General features: G+C 34.4%; 1 protein-coding gene across 1 annotated transcript; it reads left to right on the top strand.

Moving 5' to 3' along the window:
• Positions 1-1,738: 1,738 nt before the first annotated feature.
• On the top strand, positions 1,739-15,857 carry LOC107043347 (zinc transporter ZIP13 homolog). Its single transcript, XM_015264807.1, has 4 exons — positions 1,739-2,637; positions 9,152-9,262; positions 11,794-12,486; positions 14,311-15,857. Exons 1-4 carry the CDS (start codon positions 2,424-2,426, stop codon positions 14,484-14,486), a joined length of 1,194 nt encoding a protein of 397 aa, XP_015120293.1. The 5' UTR covers positions 1,739-2,423; the 3' UTR covers positions 14,487-15,857.
• The last annotated feature ends 136 nt before the right edge of the window (positions 15,858-15,993 follow it).

Below are 15,993 nucleotides of genomic sequence, written 5' to 3'. Positions count from 1 at the left end.
CTCATACGGAGAAGGACTCAATTCGGGATAAATACGTGTCTGAAATTCAGTTTCACTTTACCTCAAAGGTATTCTCTCTTCGTGTAATAATTCTACCACTCCATCCTTCAATTCCTTCAGTCAATATTACAAGCATTTCCTACGAGCTGATACTTCCCCTTGCGATGACCATCCAACGCGAATATTCATTGGAAATATTTGCAATCCAATACCGAGACGTAATTCATTATCGTCCAATGCTATGTCCCTCGATCTCTCCCAAATGATCCTCAAACCAAATAAATCCGCTGCATGAAAAATGTTTCTTCAATCAAGAATCTATATTCCAGCCGAAAGTCAGTTTTTCTCTCATTGTCATTGTAATAATGCGAATGAAAACCTCAGAAATTTCTCTTTAAAAATTTTTACGCCGCGATGCGCGATAAAAGTCGTGCCAACATTTCTCGCGGAATACAAAGGAATGAAGAACTTGAGAATACGAAACAGCGATGAGTTCTCAGTTTGCAGGGGATGCTTGCAGTTTTTCTCTCATTCTCATCGTAGTAATGCGAATGAAAACCCCAGGAATTTCTCTTTAAAAATTTTTCACCCACTTATAGACGAAAAACGCCTTCTCCAGCGAGGGAACACCTCCCAAAATAGGAAGTATATCACTTGTCGGGATGCCAGGAGGGAGACACGCGAGTCTTGGCTCGAGTCTGTAATTTTATCAAATTAAATTGGAGTAATGTGCATGTGACCTTCAAGTCCGCTCAATGCTCCCGCACATTCACCTGTCGCGGCCATTCAAATATGTAATCATTCCAGCTAGACGACATTAACATTATTAATTAATACAATTATTAATTAATTTTTTTCTAATTCTCTCAAGATTTTTTCATTTCTTTCTCAACATCCGTAAGACCAGAATTTCACCAAATATTTACTACTTCATTAATGAATTTCATAGAGATCTAGAAAAATTCTTCACATTTCCATTTTTTACAAGAATGAAAATCATTTCGATTAAACTCCCTCAATCCGCCCTCAATCTAATAATTTTAATTCCCATTTCCGTCACAAAATTCCATTGTCGCATCTATGAAAAGCCAATTGTGTTTATCATCCAAATATCTCAAGAACCACTCATTTTAGGACAAAATACCATTCCACCTTTTTTGCGGAGAATTAAATTCCCAACAGAATATGTCCTATAAAATTTCCTCCTAAACCCACTCGTTCTCCGGATAATCCCCAAACAATCCCCGCGATTTTTTCTCGCCCTCGAAAAATCAATAAATCAATCGATAAATTACCAACGATCGATACTCCCCGCCCACTCCGCCAAAAAATTCCAAAACTCCGCTGTAATCATTCATCTCAACCTTATCAATCAATCAATCACTCCGCAATCAATACCGAGAGATATCAAAACCCCTGAAACCCGATAAAAATATCTTCTCATCCCCTCATGTTTCAAAACCCGAAAAATCCCCTAAAAAAAAAATCTCCCTCCCCACAGGCGCCCCCCCCCCCCCCCNCCCCTACAACAACCTCAACCTCCCCTAAACTCCCCTAAAAAAAAATCCCAAACTACAAAAAAAATTTTTTTTCAATTCACAATTTTTTTCCCTCAATTTCCCTTTGATTTTCCTCATTTTCCCCATGTCCTCCTCCGCGTCTCTCACTGCGCAGCTGCGGCGTGACCCTAGCTCCCCTATAAACCCGCAACAATCGGCCATAATGCGCATTACGAGACTACAAGTGCGTGCGAGCGTATCGAATCCAAACAAACGGCAAAAAAAATCAAAACAATTCGAAAAAACCGTGAAAATTCAAAAAATCATCATTGAATCCGCCACCAGTGCTTTCCATGTCATCTCCAGTGATCATTAAACCCAGATCATCGAAAAATCATCGAGAAATAGGCGAAAATAATCCGAAATAGAACGACGCGAGCCGCTTTTTTCGTCGGTGGATTGAGTGAAGAATTAATGATTGACGCGTTATCAATTTGGATGAACGAGGGCGGGATGAAATAATAGGAGTTTATTGTACACCTCAATCAGTAACACCGACGCCCTAACATCGTGCGTCCGCACTCAGTCCTCAGTGTAGGCTAGTCGGTCGCCCGAGTGGTCGTCGTCGAATTGGAGAAGAAAATTTTCTCAAGTTGAAAGTTTTCGTTTTCTCGGGGAATTGACCGGAAAAAATCGGGGAATTGCGCTTCGACGGTTCAATTCGGGTGTCTCGCGCTCCGAATTGAGGGGCAAATTTTTTTTTCGGCGTTGTCATTGGACCTGCGGTGTATGGATCCGCGGGAGACACGAGATTCCAGGGGAAGAGCATCGGCCAGTGGGGAACGACTGTTTTGAGTTTTTTTTTGTTTCTTTTTTTTCGGAGCAAAATTGAGATTCTTCGGGGGCTCAGGCAGGGCTCGTTTGATGGAGGAATTGTGCAGGAATAATTGCACCAGCATGGAGGTTCTTGTGGAGAGTGTGAGGGACGAGGTCTGGGGACAGTGGGACGAGTTTGTGAATTATTTCGAGTATCAACCCTGGTTTTTCTCGCTGCTGGGGAGTGTTATGGTTGGACTCTCCGGAGTTTTTCCACTGCTGGTTATACCGATTGAGGATGGAGTCAATTTGAAGAATGGAGGTAATTTTTTGGGGGTTTTTGTTGGGTAATTTGAGGGTTTTTCGGTTTTTTGGGGGAGATTGGAGTGGGGGGTGTTTAGGTCACGATTATCGCGGTAAGGAGGGGGTTTAGGGGAAAATTTTGTATGAAAGTTTTTGTTGGGAATTTAATTTACTACAAAAAGTGTCCTATGACATTTTTATGTAGAACCGTTTTTTAATGAGATAATTGGAGATTTATAGAGTCAGATTTCATAGACATTGAAAAATCGGGGCTTTTTAGGAATTAGGGGATTATCTCGTTAATGGGAGATTTTAGGGGAAAATGTCAGAGGAAATTTTTGTGGAGAAATTAATTGCAGAGGAGAAATGTTTTATGATATTTTTTTGTATAGCCAGTTGTTAACGAGATAATTGAAGAATTACAAAATCAAATTTCGTCAGGAATAACAAGTCAAGTTCTTTTTATTAATTTTGAAGTTGTTTCATTAATAAGTGGGATTAAAGGGTATGGGCAACTCATTTTTATGGAGAATTTCCTGCAAAAATCTCTGAATTCTCTCGTAGGATCACTCGCTAACAAAATAGTTATGTAATTAAAAATTGAGAAATAATTTTAACAGAATTTTCAATGGATGAAATTCCTGAGAAATTAATTCTGCACATTTCGCATGAGAGATAATCCATTTGGACAGGATTTCAAAGAACAGGAAATTCTCGCAATATCGCTGTTTATACAAAATCGCCGGAAATTCTCAATTGAAAATTGAATTTATAACGACAGAAATTCAAAGAAATCAATCGCTGAAAATAATCAAAACAGTTTTTCTAGAGTGAATCCGTGGGAAAGTAAATAATGGTCGAGAATATCGATTGCTGGAGGAATTTTTCTTGAAATGTCGCACCTCAACTAATCCCCAGACATTCCAGAATGAAATAAACTCTTGTAATTTCAATTTCACAAGAATTTTCCTTGTCTTTTGTTGACATGCAAGAAAATATCGCTAAACCTATTCTCTTCAATCATCAATATCTCCCGAACAAACGATCCGATTCGAATCAGTGAGGTCTCATTTTGAAGCCCAAAAAAATATCTTCAAAATGAAGATAAAATTATCGTATTTCACTCTGCGGATCCTGAGTTATTGCCGATCAAAAACCAATGGCCTCCTCTCTATATTTTTCTAAAAATTCATATTATCAAGATAATCTTTAAAATTCTCCTCTAAATGACTTATACTTCATACATTTCAATTATTCAATTGAATGTGGATCAGGTTTTACAATAAAATCGTGCGGAATAATTGGAATAACACCTGAGAAACGAGAAATTCTGATCCTTTCTCAATTCCACTCCAAAGATTAAACTCTTGCGTAATTACAATTTCTGATTCGAATGAGCTAGGGCTCATTTTGAAGCCCAAAAAAATATCTTCAAAATGAAGATAAAATTATCGAATTTCACTCTGCGGATCCTGAGTTATTGCCGATCAAAAACCAATGGCCTCCTCTCTATATTTTTCTAAAAATTCATATTATCAAGATAATCTTTAAAATTCTCCTCTAAATGACTTATACTTCATACATTTCAATTATTCAATTGAATGTGGATCAGGTTTTACAATAAAATCGTGCGGAATAATTGGAATAACACCTGAGAAACGAGAAATTCTGATCCTTTCTCAATTCCACTCCAAAGATTAAACTCTTGCGTAATTACAATTTCTGATTCGAATGAGCTAGGGCTCATTTTGAAGCCCAAAAAAATATCTTCAAAATGAAGATAAAATTATCGTATTTCACTCTGCGGATCCTGAGTTATTGCCGATCAAAAACCAATGGCCTCCTCTCTATATTTTTCTAAAAATTCATATTATCAAGATAATCTTTAAAATTCTCCTCTAAATGACTTATACTTCGTACATTTCAATTATTCAATTGAATGTGGGTCAAGGAATCCCTCAAGGAATCCCATGATCAACTATCGGCGTTAAAAATAATCCAGAGTTTATTGATCTCCCGGTGCAAAGTCCCAAAGGTCGAATTTACCTATTAAACGTTCTACCAAGGCTGCCACAATATCCGATAAGAGCCTCGTCACGCGAAAATTCCCATCGGTACAAAGAAAATCATCGAGCCTAATTATTCACTCTGCTGTTTTGCAGTGAAATTAACGCGAGTGTTGAGGCACATTTTTGACGCGGGATATTCGTTAAGTCAGTCGAGTGGTCAGTGTTTGTGGTCTTATGAACAAAATATGTTTTTTATTCGATTAAATAATTTTCCATCTTTTAATTGTCTAGCGAAGCAGTAAAACGGTTTAAATAATTGAAAAATTACTTTTTTTTTATTACGAACATTACATAAATAATTTATAAACAATAAATTTTCCATTATAAAAATCATTAAATGGTTTAAATAATTGAGAAATTGAATTTTTTTAAATTACAAACATTTTATCAATAATTTATAAACAATTAATTTTCCACCATAAAATTCATTAAATGGTTTAAACAGTTTAAAAATTGCAATTTTTTCGATTACGAACATTCTGTAAATAATTTATAAACAATCAATTTTCCACCATAAAAATTATTAAAACGGTTTAAATAATTATAAAATTGCATTGTTTTAAATTACGAGTATTCTACAAATAATTTAAAATAATCAATTTCCCACCATAAAATTCATTGAAACGATTCAAATAATTGAAAAATTGCATTTTTTTAAATACGCACATTCTATAAATAATTTATAAACAATCAAGTTTCCACCATAAAAATCATTTGTTCGGGATCGTAACAAATTTATTAATTTTTTCAAATTTCATTAAAAATTTATTTCATGCCTAAAAAATAATGTTTTCGGAAGTTTAAACAATTCAATTATTCATTTATAAACAACGAATGTTTCGAAAAATTAGAATTCTGTGTAAAATGGTATTTTAATGACGCTGAATAATCATGATTCTTTTCAAATTTTTCTGACGCAACTTATTTGGTGATTATTTTCCTGACGACATATTTGGTGATAGAAAATGGTTGAATCTATAGTGGGAAAGGCATAGGCATAGAATATCTCCGAATCTAAGGAAGATAGCGAAATTTTTATAATATCCTTTTTTGTAGATCTCAATCCCCTCCACAAAAAAGTTCTTGACAAAAATTTAGCTATCTGTCTTAGATCCAGAGATATTCCCTGAAAAATGATCAGTAGTCAGAATCGACTTGAACCTTTCACCGCTTCGTTAATGAATTAGTATCTCAGGATTGAAGAGAACTAGGAAAACTTCGGGGAAAAATTTTTTTACAGGGAATTTAAAGAGCTACAGAAAATATCGGAATGCAAAAGGCATTATCTCCATTAGATTGCGAGGTGTCAATTATGGACTAAATAATTATTGTGATTGTGGATTAATTTAATTTTGTAGGTGAATCCATTTCCTACGAATTAATCGTCACATCACCAAATCCTTCATGTTCGCTCAATAAAAACACTCGATGACCCTCAAAATCGTGAGGAAGAATGTTGAAAGAAATAGTAGATAATCTGATATTGCCGTCACGTTGCGATATCGTATCGACTGAAAATACGGTATCTGCGAATTCAATTTACCTCAATCGTCAACATTTCATTCCACATTAAAAATAGGGAATTAAAAATAGGAGATGCTACCCGACAATTACGGGTCCCCTGTGTTCGAGAATTGATCATCACCCAGATGAATAATTAACGTAAATCGTAATACAACCGCGCAGTAACGCATAATTCCTCAAATTTGTTGATGACTCCCGGCGCTAGGCGTCGATAAACCACTATTTATCTGATGTCTTAATTGCGTAGGGGAAAACAGGGAATCCACGTGACTGTTATCACGAGTTGAAACACAAAGGAAAACCTCCGTCATTGTCAATGAGAACTCATCGCTGTTTTATATTCTCAAGTTCTTCATTCCTTTGTATTCCGCGAGAAATGTTGGCACGACTTTTATCGCGCATCGCAGCGTAAAAAATTTTTAAAGAGAAATTTCTGAGGTTTTCATTCGCATTATTACAATGACAATGAGAGAAAAACTGACTTTTGGCTGGAATATAGATTCTTGATTGAAGAAACATTTTTCATGCAGCGGATTTATTTGGTTTGAGGATCATTTGGGAGAGATCGAGGGACATAGCATTGGACGATAATGAATTACGTCTCGGTATTGGATTGCAAATATTTCCAATGAATATTCGCGTTGGATGGTCATCGCAAGGGGAAGTATCAGCTCGTAGGAAATGCTTGTAATATTGACTGAAGGAATTGAAGGATGGAGTGGTAGAATTATTACACGAAGAGAGAATACCTTTGAGGTAAAGTGAAACTGAATTTCAGACACGTATTTATCCCGAATTGAGTCCTTCTCCGTATGAGAATTCTATCACACCATCTTTGAATTTTTTCAGCCAAGTATCACAAGCATTTCCTACAAACTCACTTCAACCTGGGATGGGTATTCCACGATACTATTTATCACGAGTATTTGATTTCTTCTGTTGAATGTAGCAACATCGCGAATGTATACCATTTGATACCGAATAATTTATCTACCCCAGTGTGCGTATCGTAGGAAACCATTGACCTACGAACTGTGCACTAAAAACTTCAGTTTCCAAAGGCCGTAAACCGACAGAACTGCATCCTCAATATTACATCATAAAACAGTCGTAAAAACCCAGTGTTTTCGTCGCTGTTATCTGTTCCATGCGAATATGCAGATGTACTCCGGCAAATGGCCATTCCACATGGCCATTAGTCATAATAAAAACTTTTCTCGTGACTAAACTTCCTCTGAAATCGAATATCACGGGATTACTCACTAGCCTATTGTGACAAAATATTTTGCCTCAGACAATGCGTCATTTTCCTCAATCATACGTATCAAATAGAGTTGTTGATGGACTCTTCTTCACAATCGTAACAGGAAGAATTGAATCCATCGCTAAATATGAGGCCGCAATAATAATCCGTTCATTCAATATTCTTCCTCGAAAACCACATAGTGAAACATAATTTTTTTCTATGCAAAATTGCATGTGAATTTTTTTAAAACAATCATTTTTGTCGTGCGGATAATCATCTTCAGATATTTTGCTGGAAATTCAATCCTTTTCACAGCGTGTCACACGTCAAAATTCATATAAGGGTCAGCCCCTCATGTAGCCCCTCTTACGTATGAAGAACCTTTCTTTTATTTATTCCTCATAAAAAATCGCTTGTTCGTCCTGAAAACACTGCCGTCATCTTGACCAAATGCAATCTATCCAGTGATCGGCAGTGATTATTCCAGAAATATTAAGAAAATTATTTCCCCAAATAACCGAAATCATTCGTTCATCATTGGAACTTGGAAAATAATAAATAATTGAGAATTAAAATTTTTTCAATAACTATTAGGTAAATAATTGGAAATTTTCCAAAAAATATTAGCGATTATCAAATAATCGTCATTCTTCCGAATTCGATTATTGATTGGTAAAATAATTCGGAATTCAAATATTTAATTGTCGATTAATTTAACAATTAAAATTCAGCAGCGAAGCGGTAAACCGGTTTGAGTTGACTTAGCTCTTTGCTGAGTTTTCGAAGAATATCTCCGAATCTAAGAGAAATAGCGATATCTTCATTACGACTTTTTTTGTAGCTCTCAATTCGCGCTACAAAAAAGGTAATTACAAAAAATTACTATCTCCCTTAGGTTCCGAGATATTTATCAAAAGCTGATCAATTGCCTAAATCGACTTAAACCGATTTATCGCTCCGCTCCTGAATTGTCAAGTTCTATTACTTGATTGAGTGTTTATGAAATTAATGGTAATGATAATTTATGATTATGCCTATCTCTGAATCTTTCACTATTTTCTTTTAAATGATTATCAGTCAAACATGATACACAACATGGTGCACAGTTTCCCGCTCTTCCTCTATCGAAATCTTATCTGAACTTTTTTTTTCCACAAATGATTAATGATTAAGTCAACGAGAAATACCACGAGCCATTTCCTCATTTACGAAACGAAGCATAAAACAGTGCCCTATCAATTGCCAACAGACTCCCCGGAATATGAAACGTACTTATTGGAGAGTAAAATCTCCTTCGCGTCTCTGGGGACAAAATAGAACTTCTACTCGGTTGAGTCCGAGTTTATCGGCCCTCAGCAGTCGCACGTACTTTTATCTCAAATGCGCAGTGTTTTGGCACGTGGCAGTAGATGAAAACATCATAAACAACGAGTGAAATTCCTCGCAGGGGAGCAATGCAACATCGTGCAATCGCTAGACGCATCGCGGTTTCCTATTCAACGACAAAAATCTAATTATCTCGTTAATGAGTCACTCGACGGGAAAATGTCATAAGAAATTTTTTGTGGGAAATTGAATTCTCCACAAAAAATATCTTGTGACATTTTCTCGTAAATCACCTCAGCTCCGGGATAATTACAAAATTAGAAAATTGAGGGGTTTTTTAATTAATTTTTGTTTTTGTTTTTATTCAGCGGGGGCTGGAACACTTCGATTACTCCTGAGTTTTGCTGTTGGTGGACTCCTGGGTGATGTCTTCCTCCATCTGTTGCCCGAGGCGTGGGGAAATAAATCGTTGAACACGAGTAAGTAATGAGAGAAAGTTGGAAAAATCACGATTCAAATTGTTGAAGCATCCATTGCCAGACTAAACAGGAAAATGTAGGATGTCGTTCTATTATTGGAGTTATCTCTGTGGAGTCGTGTGCAGGCGGAGATTAAAATGTTGGCCGGCTGTGGAGATCGAAGGATCAAGAGCATTGAATAACCCATTTTTTTCATATTCGATTAATCTAAATGTTTCTACTTTTAACGCATTGTTAGCATTTATTTATCAACTCTCAACATTAGACTCGGCATTTTCACTGGAAAACATGAAAACAAGATTGTAGATTGTGACCGCAGATTATTTTTTCAAATTCGATAATTTGTTGCGAGCAAATTTGAGAAATATATCGAAAAAAACTATGAACGATTTGTTTTTTTGTAATATCTCGGTATCTAGTGGAGATAGCGGAATTATTGACTCGGCTTTTTTTGTGGGAAATTTTGAGGGCTACAAAAAAGGTTCTGATGAAAGTGTCGCTATCTCCCTTAGATTTCGAGTTATTCCCAAAAAACTGAAGCGCAATTTTTATTAGTTCACGAGAAAAATTAGTTCTTCGCTTCTGAGAACAGGAAAAATTAGATGAAATTATTTCTGGCAGAGTTTATGTCTCACTTAGTGATACCCAGCACATGCAAATGATCTAATACAGACGTAGAAGCCAGAATGCTGTGTCATGTGCCGCAGTGGGTTCACATGTGCACATATTGCGAGCAATCTAGACCGATTCAGCGTCTCCACTCTATTGTCCAACAATCTGAATAATCATCCTCCCCCGGACATTCCATCCGAGTTCCTATCATCCCACGATTACAAATTCAATAATGAAATCGTTATTTTCTTTTTTTTAACGTTTTTCCTTTGGATTATAATTTTTTTCATCGGGAAAAGACAAATTTCGAATGAATTTGCTTTTTCTGTTTAATTTCTGTTTTAGAAAAATTAATTAGTTGATGAATAAATAATTGGAGAAGTTTTTAATGATGATTGAATGAAAAATCGTATTTCTATTCAATTTTCATGAAATAGTTTAAAGTATTGCAAATTCAATAATTAAATAATCGTTTTTTAGTTTTTTTAAATCGTTTTTTTCTTTGAATTAAATCATTCCTTTTTTGTTGGGGAAAAATCATTCAAATGAATTGGCTTTTTTATAATTTTATATTTTTATCATGATTTTTTTTATTAATATAAATGAACAAAATGAACAAAAATCGTATTTGCATTCTATTTTCATGGAACAGTCCCGAAATCGTTATTTTCTATTCTTTAAAATTGTTTTTCTTCGAATTGAATAATTATTTTGTTAAAAAACAAATTCCACGTGAATTTTATTAATTTTTTTTCGATTTTTATGGGGAAATAAAGCAGGGAACACTATTCTATTTTTTATTCCAATAGAAAATAAAACATGGGGTGTTTAATTTCCGTTATGGAGCCAAGAATTAATAAATAAACTTATTCGAATAATAATAATTAATTATAAATTATTATTAATCATTAAAAATTATAATTTTATAATTTTTTTATATAATTATATAATTATATATTTTAGACAATAATTTTATTATTGTCTTTTTCATATTAATTAATTATTAAAAGTGGCTTTTCCATTCGATTTCCATGAAATCGTACGGAATATTAATCGCATGGGGAATACAACTCCATCTAATGCAGCATAACTGGACAGTTGGGAATGAGACCTTGCATCACTTAACGTGTAATCATCAATAACTCGAATGACTCGATCGGGCACTACACGATGGCCATTATTGAGAATCATTTCAAGGACGAGCAGTCGAGTGCAGGTCTCTCACTGGGTTATCATCGATTCTCTCGAGCACTTTGTATCATTCTCGAGCAATCAGACTACTATCAATGATTTTGAATTATCTTGGGGATATTACTAATCAGTCTAGAGATTTTTATTCGCTCTCCCTAATTTTTTGAGATAAGTTGATTGACAATTGCGGTATTATCCCGATAATGAGACGTCTGACGAAAAAATGTCGCAGAACATTTTTTCTAGAGGATTCAATTTTCTACAAAAGTGATCCTCTTGGATTTTTAGCTAGGACCACTCGTTCAGGAGATACTGGAACAATTAAGTGAAGATTGCAGTTCATGACTAATTCGACTCTTTATTAATTTCTTGATTATCTCCTCAATGAGTGGCTTTAGGAGAAAAAAGTGTTGAATGCTTTTTGTCGGAAATTTATTTTTCTACAAAAAAAATTTGTGACTTTTCCTTCTAAAGTCAATCGTTCTCTAGTTATTTGCGAAATTCGTGGAGAAGACAATTTTTTTTTCGTTCATTCACTCAATTTTACACTTATTTTCCCACGAATATCTCCAAATCCACTGCAGCCGTCGAAATTATTACAAAACCATTGATTACAGTCCTCACAACTCCGCAGAATCAATTTAAAAAAAATCAAAATTGATGAATTTTAAGGGAAAAAGGCGAAATTTGGGAAAAAAATTGAATAAAATGATTTCTATTAATTGTAGACTCGACAAAAGATCACCCCTCGATTCTCTGTGGCCTCTGGGTCCTCACTGGCTTCCTCGTATTCATAATAGCCGAAAAAATATTCGTGGGTAGCAATGACGAGGACGAAGAAGACGACAATGAGACTGATGAGCCCAAAGTCTTTCAGAATAACAATAAGAAGGTGCACGCGCACAATAATCACCAGAATGGCCACTACTTCCACCTCAACAACATTACGAAGAAGAATGGCTTTGCCAATGGGGTTGTCAAGCCGAGTAAGGACGAAATATACAGCAGAAGTGAAATGCAAAAGATTGATTATTCCATCATCACCAAGTGCAACGGTTTTTCCAAGGAAATTATCGCACAGAATGGGTTTGCGAAGGGACCGAGGGACGACGATAAGAGGGAAAAGAGGGATAAGCCGAAGGGAAAGCATATCAGTGGATATCTGAACCTCATGGCTAATTGCATTGATAATTTCACTCATGGCTTGGCTGTTGGGGGATCCTTTCTCGTCTCCTTCAGGCTCGGGGCGCTCACCACGTTCGCCATTCTCATTCATGAGATTCCGCATGAGGTCGGGGATTTTGCGATTCTACTCAAGAGCGGGTTCAACAGGTGGGATGCTGCGCGGGCGCAACTCATCACTGCCACGGGAGGGATTCTTGGGGCTTTAGTTGCTGTTGCCTTTTCTGGGAGCGGAGTTGGTGAGTTTGGGGGGGATTAATTCAGTTATTCATTGAGGTGTTCGGTGATGATGTGAAATTCATTGATGAAAAACGCGTGGTTTTTTTTAAAGGGGAATTCTAATTCGAATTTTATTGAATTTATTGAGATATTTGGTTTTTTGATTCGGTGAAGATTGAGGGATTAAACTTTTTTTTTTTTTATTAATTCTCAAACTGATTCCATAATTTCAAAAAGAATGAGATTTTGCTCGGTGATGATGTGAAATCGATTGATGAAAAACGCGTGGTTTTTTTTAAAGGGGAATTCTAATTCGAATTTTATTGAATTTATTGAGATATTTGGTTTTTTGATTCGATGAACATTGAGGGAATAAACTTTTTTTTTTTTTAATTAATTCTCAAACTGATTCCATAATTACAAAAAGAAGGAGATTTTGATCGGTGATGATGTGAAATTGATTGATGAAAAACGCGTGGTTTTTTTTAAAGGGGAATTCTAATTCGAATTTTATTGAATTTATTGAGATATTTGGTTTTTTGATTCGGGGAAGATTGAGGGAATAAACTTTTTTTTTTTTTAATTAATTCTCAAACTGATTCCATAATTACAAAAAGAATGAGATTTTGCAAAAGTTGAATTCACGATGTTGATTCTTCTTATTTACATTTTGTGAAAATCCTGGAGACTAGTGTGCCCAGATAAGAATGTCAAGAGTTAAATTATTCGTCAATGATATGAAATTAATGAAAAAACACATGGATTTTTTTGAAAGGAGATAATCCTAATTTTAAAGAATTTATTGAGACAGTTGTTTTTTTTTTTGATTCGGTGAAGATTGAGGGAATAAACTTTTTTTTTTTAATTAATTCTCAAACTGATTCCATAATTACAAAAAGAATGAGATTTTGCAAAAGTTGAATTCACGATGTTGATTCTTCTTATTTACATTTTGTGAAAATCCTGGAGACTAGTGTGCCCAGATAAGAATGTCAAGAGTTAAATTATTCGTCAATGATATGAAATTAATGAAAAAACACATGGATTTTTTTGAAAGGAGATAATCCTAATTTTAAAGAATTTATTGAGACAGTTGTTTTTTTTTTTTGATTCTGTGAATATTGAGGGAATAATTTTTTGTATTTATTTATTTTTTACATTATTAATTCTCGAGCTAATTTCATAATTACAAAAAGAATAAGATTTTGCACAAATTAAATTCACGATATTGATTGCTTTTATTTTTGTTTTGTCAAAATCCTTTAATGAAATTCTACTTTCCACAAAAATTCAATTTGGCTTTTTTTGTACACCTTAATCACCATCGAGATAATAATAATTATATAACAATTAAATTTTTTGCACTTGACAATGATCTGAGATTAATTAATTTTTTAAAAAATATTTTTTTCGAAAGAAAATTCCAATTTTATTGAATTTATTGAGACATTTGCTTCATCAATCCTGTGAACATTGAGGGAATAAATTACTTTAGGAGGAATTGTCAAGTGCTTTTTTTATATAAAAAATTGAGTTTTCTGCACAAAAATTTCGAATTTTTTTTCTAAAATCAAATATTTTCAAGACACAATATTAATTGTCAAGCTAATTTCATAATTATTTTTATACTATAATTATTATTAATCTCTACATCATAATTATTATCAATTATAATTATTATGAATTCTCAAGCAAATTCCATAATTTCAAAAAGAACGAGATTTTGTAAAAATTAATTTGAACTTTTTTCCCGCACCCCGAGATGATGATAATTACATAACAATTATATTTAACGCACTCGACTTTCCCCCAATTTCATGCTTTTTCCTGAAAAACCATTGCAGAATCACGAACCAGTTGGATATTACCATTCACCGCAGGTGGTTTTTTGCACATTGGTCTCGTAACAGTCCTACCAGAGCTCCTGCAAGAGTCTAATCCCAAGGAATCGATGAAGCAGTTGGGTGCACTACTGAGTGGTATAACGATAATGGCAATACTGACGATACTTTGTGACTGAGGCAAAATCGTGTGGCATTTTGTCTCACACAAATGTTGAATTCTACTCAAATACCCCAAATAGATGTAGAATCGAGGCTTTAAGGATAGCAGGAACAAGAGGACCGAATTGACTGATAAATGTGTGATGTTTCTTAGCAAAAGAATAAGAAAATGGGAAAAAAAATTGAAGCAATCTGCTATCAGTTGAGCGTTTGTTCTCTTCATTTAATGGAAATTATCGTGATTATTTTTTTTTAGTGGAACCTCGCAGTGCGAGGGAGATTATTTTCGAACAATTTATTATATCTGAATGATAAGAATGAGACGAGATGAGAAGATGAAATTCGTTGACAATTTAGGGAAGATCCCACTATTTCGCGAATATCTCGAGAACTAGTGGGTTTAGAAGAAAATGTGAGAAAATTTTTTTTGTTGGAAATTTAATTTTCTGCAGAAAAGGTCCTGACACTTTTCTTTCCAAACTCAGTATTTTTCGAGTTATTCAGGAAATAGTGCGTCCAAAAATCAATCTTTCACTATTTTGCTGCAGAATTGCTCTGACCAGTGAAAAAAATCGAACAAAAATTGAAAACGGAATAAAATACTCGTTATCTCCGTTATTATTTTTCAATTACTCTTTTTCTTAAATATATTTTCACGTATTGTTAGTCCATTTTCATAGTCTAATTTTTCTGTATAAATAAACAAATTAAGAGAAACAGTTAGTGGCACTCCGCAAATGTTGAATCAGACGTGAGTTTTCAATTAAAAAGTATTAGTCGATTGATAAATTCCGCAGTTATTGAATTGTGCATGATTATTGGATGAAATTTATTGACATGAATGAACAAATCAGAAGGAATTCAGTTGTGAAGAAACAAAAGTCAATTTTTCAATCTTGTTAAATGTTCAATTATCCCCTTAATGAGTGGATTTATGGGAAAATGCGATAAGACACTTTTTGAAGGAAATTTAATCCTCTACGAAAAAGGTTCTATGGTATTTTGTTGTAGGACCACTCATTACTGAGATTATTGAGGATTTAGAAAGTGCGATTGACTTCACCGGAGAATTCTCCACTCGAGTGCGAGAAAAATTGTTTAATAATGCGCGAGTGCCTTGATCACGGCTCTGTAAATAGGCGATGATTGACGAAAATGCACGAGAATTTATTTTGTTACTTTGATGTGCATTTTCGGATGGTTTTTCACCTGTATTTGACCTTTGTAACAAAATTCGTATTTTCTAAACTTCAGAAAAGAATTTTTGTAATTGATTAGTTGAAATCATGTAGTTGAATGGGTTTGAAAGACTTAATTCATCGGTGGAATATGTAAAAAACCGTACAATTGGCTTGTAAATAAAAGAAATATGTGAGTCTGTGACTTAATTAATTCTCATCATTCATAAAACTATTGGGTTTAAAGGGGACTAAGAGAAAATATTTTCTGTGGGGAATTCAATTCTCCAGAGAAATATTTCTGCACTGAGTAAACCATTTTAAAAATCCGAGACATTTTTTATAA

This window comes from Diachasma alloeum, unplaced genomic scaffold, assembly GCF_001412515.2.
Source record: "Diachasma alloeum isolate Michigan unplaced genomic scaffold, Dall2.0 Dall_scaffold_00558, whole genome shotgun sequence".
Taxonomy (NCBI): domain Eukaryota; kingdom Metazoa; phylum Arthropoda; class Insecta; order Hymenoptera; family Braconidae; genus Diachasma; species Diachasma alloeum.
This window is presented reverse-complemented; position numbering and strand designations above follow the sequence as displayed.